This window comes from Sminthopsis crassicaudata, chromosome 3 (genome assembly GCF_048593235.1).
Source record: "Sminthopsis crassicaudata isolate SCR6 chromosome 3, ASM4859323v1, whole genome shotgun sequence".
Lineage (NCBI taxonomy): Eukaryota > Metazoa > Chordata > Mammalia > Dasyuromorphia > Dasyuridae > Sminthopsis > Sminthopsis crassicaudata.
Genome location: NC_133619.1, coordinates 303068128 through 303078974, shown reverse-complemented (window position 1 = coordinate 303078974; position 10847 = coordinate 303068128). Strand labels below are relative to the sequence as shown.

The 10847-nt window shown below is 40.6% G+C and overlaps 1 protein-coding gene across 1 annotated transcript; it reads left to right on the top strand.

The window, feature by feature from the left end:
* Positions 1-2078: 2078 nt before the first annotated feature.
* LOC141562045 (uncharacterized) lies at positions 2079-8885 on the top strand. Its single transcript, XM_074302072.1, has 3 exons — positions 2079-2300; positions 5437-5487; positions 5959-8885. Exons 2-3 carry the CDS (start codon positions 5457-5459, stop codon positions 8883-8885), a joined length of 2958 nt encoding a protein of 985 aa, XP_074158173.1. The 5' UTR covers positions 2079-2300; positions 5437-5456.
* Positions 8886-10847: the final 1962 nt, after the last annotated feature.

Below are 10847 nucleotides of genomic sequence, written 5' to 3'. Positions count from 1 at the left end.
CTATCTTTTGTTGCATTTATATACCCATCTTGCTGAACACAATGCCTGACATTCTTAAACTTAATAAATGCTTGTTACTTGCCTGCCTAGTAGAACTTCTTAGCTTTTCTACAAGAAAACTCATTAATTCCCTCCCAATCCCCCAGGCACAAAGCTTTATTCTCTATTCCTTTCCTTCTTGAGGGAAGAATATTTATGTCCAGGTCAAAAACATATAAGAGGAAGTTAGTGGGCTGTTGTGAAGCTCAATAGCATCTTTCAGGTAAAAAGAATAAACAGAGGATCCAGGAAAGGGTTTGCCTCCTTTTTTTTGGTAGGATTTTGAAGATACATATTATTTTTGGATCTTGTGAACTTGAAAGGGAGCAAAAATGGAACAACTAATCAAAAAAACACCCCCTGCCTCTCAATCTTCATCATTCCCCTCTTTTCTTTTATCTCCCAAACACTCTACCTTTCATTACCATCTACTGAGCCCCACCCTTCCCTTTCATTTCCTAGGAAGTCTAGCCTAGTGATTAGATAATCACTGGTTTTACATACTGCCTAAAATTCACCCAACAGAAATAGAGAGATCAGGTTCCTGGATCACATTTGGAAGGCAAAGGAAACTTCTTTTTCTTGGAGCTGTTCCCAAGTCCTGACTTTAACAAGTCATCCTTCTGGGCCACTGTTGAATTCAAACCCATATATTTATGGTCACTACACTATCAATAATGATAATCACTTATATGTTTCTGATTTGGGGCTTCTGACATGTTATATTTAGCTCAGTAGGTACTCATGGTAACTCTCTGAGTCTTCTCTAATTTAAAGCATACCACATATTCTCAGTGCTTCAAACCAATTCACCCTATGTCCAAAGAGGACATAGTCCAAAGCAGACAGGATCATGTTTCCAAGAAACACTGATGTACTAAGAACATGAACCTCTGACCTTAATCCCAAAAGACAGAGGGCACTTGCAAACTTCTGTCTTACTGTTATGACATTACAGAAAGGGGTGCCATGGACTCAATATTAGCTTGCTCTTAACCAATTCATTTTTCCTCATCTATGTGAAAAAAATTAATTTTTAGTTTATCTTTAGGATTGGCTTGCTGTGGCTTAATAAATTCACTTATGAACAGAAAGATAATCCCTACCTTCAAGGAAATTTACATACTAGTGAAAAAAGACAACACATAAGAGGAAGTTGGAAATTGAGGGGTTAATTGACATAGAGGATGCTAAAGAGGCCTGAAGGATCCAGAATAGAGCCCAGAGAAGAATAAAGACAATAGTTGGCCTGAGCAATTTTCCTTAAAAGAGAGATTTTAGGGATAGAGGAAGAGACTACAGGAGTAGCACATATTTCCAACAAGAAAAGTCCAAAGACAGAATGAAATTCCAAGATAAAGAGACTGCTATAACTGGTAGTTAGAGAGCCCAGACAGACAGGAGTTAACCCCAAAAAGTAATGAAGGAATAGTTTGTAAAGTGCTTGCAGGGTCTATAACTATACATCATCAAGAAATAGGAAATGATGAGGATGGTAATAAGGATAATAACATCTATTATTAGTATTTTGGTTGAAGACTTTATTATACTAATTATCCTATTAAAAATTTTGCCATTTTCAAAAGTAAATAATTCAAAAACATTTTCTGAAAAAAGGACTACTGAATAGGGCCGATTCATACCACCTCATCTTCTATCATCACCTCTTTAAAGACTCCCAATAATTCTGCATTAAAAGCTGCATTAAGTCTATAAAATTCTTCTTGTCCACTTATGACACGTTCTCAAGAGCAAATTTCATTGAGACTAGAACTTTGTGCTTGCCAAAAATTACTAAGTACTCAGTAGAATGAACTGGTGGTTAGGGTGGAACTTTGGATTGAATTAACTGATGAAATTGAGCATTTAAAAGCATTGTTTTCAGCCATCCAGATGGCTGGTCCCCAAGAGAAATATGAAGCAAGCTAACTCTGGATGAAAAAGAGAGAAAAACTGGAGCTTTATGATGTCAGCTCCACATCATATGCCCTTTCTGGGAGGCATTGATCCAAGGCCCAGTCTAATTTTATGCTCCTGAGGAAGCACAACCACTTTTTTCTGCATCCCAGGACACAGTCCTCTTTGTAAGGGGTGCAATTTTTTAAAACTAATTTTTGAACTGATTCTACTCGATTTTTATACTAATTTTTGAACTGATTCTACTCTGTTACTGGGGAATGGTAGTCTCAGCCTTTCCCTCCTGGGTGACTTTGTAGCCACAAATTGTATTTGGACTGGTCCATCACTAGGTCTTCTCACTGGTGAGTAGCTCTGGTTCTCACCTTCTAGCCAGGAGAAGCTGGGCCAGGCTCAAGGATAGTCAAAGGTCAGGAGCAAGAGAATAGCAAGCAGAATTTCATTTTGTTCTCAAGAATGAGAATAGTCCCCAAAAACAGTAGTTTGTGGATGCTTATTTTTTCAATGGGCAAAAACCCTGGGTTAGGGGTTATATAATAGGTAAAATCATTAAAGGATATAATAGCTCCTACCCTCCTATAGCTTGTTATAGATGGATATGACTTCAGGACATATCCTGAACAAAATAGCTCATACTTTGTCAAGTAGTATAGAGGAAAACATCCTTGTGTTCAAGGGCCTGATTTGGAATCTCAGCCATACCATTCCATACATGTGTAACCCTAGGCAGGTCTTTGCCCCTTTTAATCTATAAAATAGTGAGGATGGGATGGAAAGAAGAGCCTGTGCCATATGATATCTAAGATTCCTTTCAGTTTTAAATCCATGATCCTAATATTGAATCTTGTGTGGAAAGGACACAACAGAATAACTGATAAGTTCAAATAGGAAAATCCATTTTTTATGTAATTCCAAGTCAAGGCTTATGTGTGTTCTATTTACCAAGAAAGCCCATCTCTAGGAAAAAATATTTATCACTTTGTCTCCAATATATTAAGCGATAATAAGTGACAAAGGACAACTGGTATGCTTTGATCTCAGTTTTCCTTTCTGAGCTGGGACCATTGAGTTCAGTTCTATTCTTGGTGACTAGGAAAGCACAAATAGTTTTTCTCTCTATTTCAGGATATACAGTCCTCTTGGGAGGATCTTTGTTTCTCCAAAGGTACATATTTACAATATTCATACTTATTTTATGTCTCCTGGGGTAACATCCTCTCAGTTTCCATCACTAAGGAAGTTCTGGAACTTCCAAGACCATAGAGGATTAAATTATCCATGGCCCTGATGTTAGGATATTTAAAATGGACTGATTCCAGCCCGACTCAGTTCTTGCTTTTCTTATTGTTCAAACTCTTGTGAAACACAACTTTGGGGTGAATCACCAGAGAGAAAGAAATTGAAAAGACCATGATTCTCAGCTTTCCTGTTGTGATGCTTCAGTTTGAGTAAAATTCCCTACATTCTCAAAATTTAATTTGCATTTGAATTGAGAAGCCCAAACACACTCGTTTTTTTTTTAGAGCATCAATGTGTGTGCAAATATTTAATTGTTTTGCCAAACTCAAACACCATTAGAGCTGTTCTTGTGTAAATTGAAGGCTAGGAAGAGATGTTCTTGTCTAAGAAAGCATCATGTGAAATCACTGCATTATGTTTGAAACCCCATCCTTACAGCTTCATTCTTTTAGTTTAAGATTTTAATTTTTGCTAAAAATGTCCTGAGAATCTGACAGAAACTAGGTACAGACCAATATCTCACACCATATCAAGGTAAAGCTCAAAATAAGTACACAATTTGGACATAAAAGGTGATATATATCGTAAGTATATTAGTGAAGCATAGAAGAAGTCACCTATCAGAACTATGAATAGGGGAAGAGTTTATGACTAAAAAAGAATAAGTGTAATGGATGATATTAATTATATAAAGTAGAAAAGATTTTACTTAAGCAAAACCAATGTAAGTAAATTAGAAGAAAAATTGGAAACTAGGGAGAAAACCAATTGTGAATTATTCTGATAAAGGTTTTATTTCTCCACTATAGAAGGAACTAAGCTAAATTTGTAAGAATAATAGTGTTTCCCAAATTGATAAATGACCAAGGGATAGGAGATAGGCAGTTTTCAGATAAAGAAACTTCTAAATTACTAATAACTAGAGAAATGAAAACTAAAGCAACTTTGAAAAACCATCTTATTAGCTAATATAATAGAAAAGGAAGATGACAAATGTTGTGGAGGGAATGTGGGAAAATAGGTTCACTAATGCACTATTGGTGAAGTCCTGGAAAATAATTTGGAACTACTAAACTATTAAATTGTACATATCCTTTGGCCAAGAAATATTGTTACTAGGTCTGTGCCTCAGATGAAAGAGAAAAGAGCTTTTATATATATATATTATAGCACCTTTTTTGTGGTAGCAAAGAATTGGAAACTGAGAGAATTACCTTCAACAGGGGAATAGAGGAACAAGTGATGGTATATAAATATGATGGAATTCTATCATTCTATAAAAAGTAATAAATGGGAAAGACCTAGGAAGATTTAGATTTATAACTGATGCAAAATGAAGTGAGCACAACCAGAAGAATAATTTATGCAATAACTGTAATGTTGAAAATATATTCAACTCTGAAAGACTTAGTCACTCTGCCTAACATAATAACCAAACTTCCAAAAGACTCGATAAAATATGCTGTCCACCTTCACAAAAGAACACAGGGCCTAACTCAGTGCAGATTGAAGCATATTTTCTTCTCTTTTCTTGCTTTTTTTTTTTGAACATGACTAACACACATTTGCTTTGAATGTCTATACATATTTGTAATAGTTTTTATTTTTCTTTTTTTCTTAGTGAGTAAGAGATGAGAGAATGGAGAACATTTGGAACTGAGAATAAAATTAAGTAGAATTTTAAAAAATAAAATGTGGGGAAATTAGCTAGTGCAGGGGATAGAGCACCAACCCTGAAGTAAGGAGAACTTGAGTTCAAATACAATCTCAAATACTTGAAACTTTGTGATCCTGGGCAAGTCACAAAGCCTTGATTGCCTCACAAAAAATAAATGAATGAATGAGTGAATAAAATAAAATATCCTGAGAGAAGTATATGTGATATTCTCTCAGCTGACCATGTTCCCACATGAATGAATTTTTTCAATCTTTATTTTGAAGCAGAGAAAGAAGATGGATGTGTAGTAGAAAATTAAGGCAGGAAAGGGATGGGAGGGGAAGAGCTGAGGGTGAGAAATGGTGGAAGGCAACAACTAGTAACAAGTATTTTTCAAAATGTGTTGAGACTAATCTTAAAATGACAAGATATGACAACTCCATATATATATTCATTAGCAATGACTATTAATGGAGATAATTGGAAGTAGGTTGATGAAGAAATTTTTTGGTCCAGTCAGTAGCCTTTTCAGGAATCACTAAGACTAAGAACATTTGTACTTCTTAACTAACATATTTTCTCAGGGAAATTCTTCACTGGACAAATGGGAAGAAGATACAGGTTATTTCCAAAAGGTAAGAATTTTGCTTTTTTATTTTTGTTATTCAAATGGAGTATCTGTCACATCTTTCCTTATTTCCTTCCTTGATGGTGTGGAAACACAAGATTATGTAAACAAGGATCATTCTGCCTTTCTGAGAATCAGTCTTATAGAATCAGTCTTATCCAATACAAAGAACTGGGGTCTGGAAATTAGAAAACTAGGGTTCTATGAAACTTCCTAGTTGTGTGGTTCTCTTGGGCTACTTAAATACTCTTAACCACTCTTAATCTTGTTTTTTTTTAAAGTATGAATCCTAAATTCAGTATGTATATTAGCTGTCTGCATGCATTTATGCATGATCTTGATCAAATCATTTTATCAGTGCTTCATCTCTTCCTCATAAAGTAATAATACACATCCTTAGCATAGCTGACTTTCCTATCCATTCTCTCTGCGTAGTATCTTCTCATCCTCACTCACATGATTTTTCCTTTTTTTGTAGCTTCCTTGGTCCAGACCCCTCCAAAAGATCTCTGTTACCACAGCAAGTCAGTGCTATTGCCATGTCCACCTCATCGAATAGCACCTAAGTGGGAAAGGGACCCCCCTCTTAGGTCTGAGAGAATGAACAGATTCAGTGACCAACCCAACTCCATCCAATTACCAGTTTATCATTTTCACAGGACAGAGCCTACAACCTTGCCTTGTCTTAAGAATTCAGCCACAAATTCGGTGCCGTTGCCATACCTGAAGTACCAGGTTACCCCTAAGCCACCCCCATACCCATGCCAGCGCAGTCACTCTGTCTTATCTCTGCCTAACCCTGAAATCAGGACAAGGTCAACCATATCCCTGGGAAATCCCACTAAAGATATTAAACCTCCTCTCCACCCAAAATACTACACAGAGAGTCCTGATATGCTCAAGCGCTTCCCCAAGATCTCACAGGGTCAAAACTATCAGAAGGAGGAGCTGCCATATCTCAGACAGAAGTCACCAGCATTCCCATTCCCCGAGCACAGGTCTGAAGACTTGTTTCATCTCAAGCAGCAACCACCCCAGTTCCAAGTCAGCCCTCACCGTGAGGCTGAAGAGCTGTCACAGCCCAGACAGAAGCACCCAGCATCACCCCCCATCCCCAACTACCATCTGGAGGCAACATCACCCAGCAAGACCAGGGATATGGGTGACTCTCACACGTTCCCTGACCGGCAGCCCAGTGCCAGATCTGCCCCAGAAACTTGCAGTTCCTCTGCAGAAGCAGCTCAGGATAATAAGCAACAAGTAAAAATTCTAGCTTTTGTGTTGGGCAGGGGAAGAACCAAATGTCTAATTTTACAAGCCCCTTGTAAGGACCACCGTTCTAAAACAGATGTGGTTTTAGAAAAAGCATCAGACATTGAGTATTTGGTCAATGAGACTTCAAAACAGATTGATCTTCATTTCAGGGAAACCACATCATCTTTGCCTAACCTCAACCAGCAATCTGGAACTTGGGTTTCACCTTCACCCTTGCCCAAATATGTGAACAGGAGCACAAGCACAGAAGTCCCCTGGCCTCAATTCAATGTCACAAGCCTTCCATCACTGGATCCCAACCAGGAGGACAGGGGAGCCATGAGACTCCCACAAAGCTTCATCCCGTGTGCCAAAGCAGCCTCTGATCCTTCCCTATGCCTGGGCAACTGGGAGAGCTCTGAGCATGAAACCGAGGCTTTGCCAGGCCCTGACTACATGGTCAAGGGCACCAACTGGTCATCACCACCTTCTGGGCACAAAGTTAAAACACCTGAGCCAGGAGCTGATCACTTCAATGAGGTCTCACCAGACTTAAGTCATCAGGCAACAATTCTGATGGATCCTGGACAAAGAAGTTCCGCTTCACTAGTCTGGAACAGTGGGCCTGCAGCAGCATCTAGCTCAAAGACCCAAGTCATAATATCATCGTTCTCTTCCACTAACCAGAGTGAAAACCTCCCTTGTTCTAAGCTGTTGAGTAAGGATTCACTGACACTGGAGTATAAGTCCAGCAGCCAAGCTAATGTTGGCCAGCAGGATGACGAGCCAGTAGATCCTAATAACCCAGTTATCCCATCACATTGCCCTGAACAACAAATTCAGGCTGTGTGGGAGCCAGACTACCAGACCATAGTGATACTATGCCCTGATGACCATGCACAGTCTCTAAATATTTTTGACCATCAAGAGAAAGAACCACAGACCCCACACAACCAGGCCAATCATAAATTTGTTGGTTCTCAATACCAGACTCAGACTGTACCAGACCCTCATAAGATCAAACCTTCACTAAGTAATAAAACCAAAGTCATCCCTCCACTCAATAATGACCACACAACTAAGTCTGAATCACAGGCTAAGACTATTCAACCAGCAAGCTCCCTGCAACAAGCCATATCTCGATTACCAGATTATTGTAGGGTTCTCCCTCAAACCATTGCAGATTCTTTAAAGGAGACTACACCAGAAACAAGTGCCCAGGTCATCCCCTATGAAATGAAAGCAGACTTCTGGAAAAAAATGCTACAGAACCCAGACCACCAGGCCACAACTCTACTATGCCAGGATAACAGTGTAGCACCTTCATTGGGCATAGACCACCAGGTCATAACTCCACCATGCCAGGATGAGAACACTGAGACACCTTCACTGAGCATAGACCACCAGGTGACAATTCAACCATGCCAGGATGAGAATATCAAGACATCTTCACTGGGCACAAATCACCAAGTCCTAACTCTACCATGCCAGGATGAGACTGGGACACTTTCACTGGGCATAGGCCACCAAGTGATAACTCCACCATACCAGGATGAGAATATTGAGACAACTTCACTGGCCATAGACCACCAGGTAATAACTCCACCATGCCAGGATGAGAATATGGAGACACCTTCACTGGCTATAGACCACCAGGTGATAACTCCACCATACCAGGATGAGAATATTGAGACAACTTCACTGGGCATAGACCTCCAGGTAATAACTCCACCATGCCAGGATGAGAATATTGAGACAACTTCACTGAGCATAAACCACCAGGTAATAACTCCACCATGCCAGGATGAGAATATGGAGACACCTTCACTGGCTATAGATCACCAGGTGATAACTCCACCATACCAGGATGAGAATATTGAGACAATTTCACTGGCCATAGACCACCAGGTAATAACTCCACCATGCCAGGATGAGAATATGGAGACACCTTCACTGGCTATAGATCACCAGGTGATAACTCCACCATGCCAGGATGAGAATATGGCGACACCTTCACTGGCTATAGATCACCAGGTGATAACTCCACCATGCCAGGATGAGAATATGGAGACAAATTCACTGGCCATAGACCACCAGGTAATAACTCCACCATGCCAGGATGAGAATATTGAGACAACTTCACTGGCATAGACTACCAGATAATAACTCCACCATGCCAGGATGAGAATATGGAGACACCTTCACTGGCTATAGATCACCAGGTGATAACTCCACCATGCCAGGAGGAGAATATTGAGACACCTTCACTGGCCATAGACCACCAGGTAATAATTCCACCATTCCAGGATGAGAATACTGAGACAAATTCACTGGCCATAGACTACCAGGTAATAACTTCACCATGCCACGATGAGAATATTGAGACACCTTCACTGGCTATAGATCACCAGGTGATAACTCCACCATGCCAGGATAAGAATATTGAGACAACTTCACTGGGCATAGACCACCAGGTGACAATTCCACCATGCCAGGATGAGAATATTGAGACACCTTCACTGGCCATAGACCACCAGGTAACAATTCCACCATGCCAGGATGAGAATATTGAGACAAATTCACTGGCCATAGACCACCAGGTAATAACTCCACCATGCCAGGATGAGAATATTGAGACAACTTCACTGGGCATAGACCACCAGGTGACAATTCCACCATGCCAGGATGAGAATATTGAGACAAATTCACTGGGCATAAACCACCAGGTAATAACTTCACCATGCCAGGATGAGAATATTGAGACACCTTCACTGGCTATAGATCACCAGGTGATAACTCCACCATGCCAGGATAAGAATATTGAGACAACTTCACTGGGCATAGACCGCCAGGTGATAACTCCACCATGCCAGGATAAGAATATTGAGACAACTTCCCTGGGCATAGACCGTCAGGTGACAATTCCACCATGCCAGAATGAGAACATTGAGACAATTTCAATGGGCATAGACCACCAGGTGACAATTCCATCATGCCAGGATGACACTGAGGCACCTTCACTGGGCATAGACCACCAGGTCATTACTCCACCAGGGCACAATGACAGTGAGAGATCTTCACTAGACATAGACCACCATATTGTAACTCCACCAGGGCAAGATCACAGTGAGACACCTTCACTAGGTATAGACCACCAGGTGACAACTTCACCATGCCAGGATGACAAGAGTGAGAAACTTTCACTGGGCATAGACCACCAAGTGATAACTCCATCATGCCGGGATGATACTGAGATACCTTCACTAAGCATAGACCACCAGGTCATAACTCCACCATGGCAGGATGACAGTAAACAATCTTTAATGGAACTAGACTGCAAGCTCATAATGCTACCAAGGCAGAAATACATAATTCCACCATGGCAGGATGACAGTAAGACACTTCCACTGGGCATAGATCACCAATTCATAACATCATCAGGGCAGGATAACACTAAAATATCTTCACTTGGCACAGATAGCCGTATCATAACTCTATCAAGTCACAATTACAGTAAGATCCCTTTTCTGGGTACAGATCATCAGATCATAATGCCATCAGGGCAGGATGACAGAGGGACTTCTTCACTGGTCATGGATCACCAACTCACAACACAACCAGAGCAAGATGAAAGAGGGACACCTTCACTGGGTATAGATCAACAGCTCATAACGCGACCAGAGCAAGATGACAGAGGGACACCTTCACTGGGTATAGATCAACAGCTCATAACGCGACCAGAGCAAGATGACAGAGGGACACCTTCACTGGGTATAGATCAACAGCTCATAATGCGACCAGAGCAAGATGACAGAGGGACACCTTCACTGGGTATAGATCAACAGCTCACAACACCACCAGAGCAAGATGAAAGAGGGACACCTTCACTGGGTATAGATCAACAGCTCACAACACCACCAGAGCAAGATGACAGCAGGACACCTTCACTAGGCATAGACAACCAGCTCACAACACAACCAGAGCAAGATGAAAGAGGGACACCTTCACTGGGTATAGATCAACAGCTCATAACGCAACCAGAGCAAGATGACAATGGGACACCTTCACTAGACATAGACCACCAGCTCACAACACGACCAGAGCAAGATGAAA

What these genes read in the sequence shown, in the direction of transcription:
- LOC141562045 (XM_074302072.1), top strand. Translation starts at nt 5,457, where the DNA reads ATGGGAAGAAGATACAGGTTATTTCCAAAAG. An exon ending in ATACAGGTTATTTCCAAAAG is followed by an intron (nt 5,488 to 5,958) that starts GTAAGAATTTTG and finishes CTTTTTTTGTAG; the next exon opens with CTTCCTTGGTCCAGACCCCT.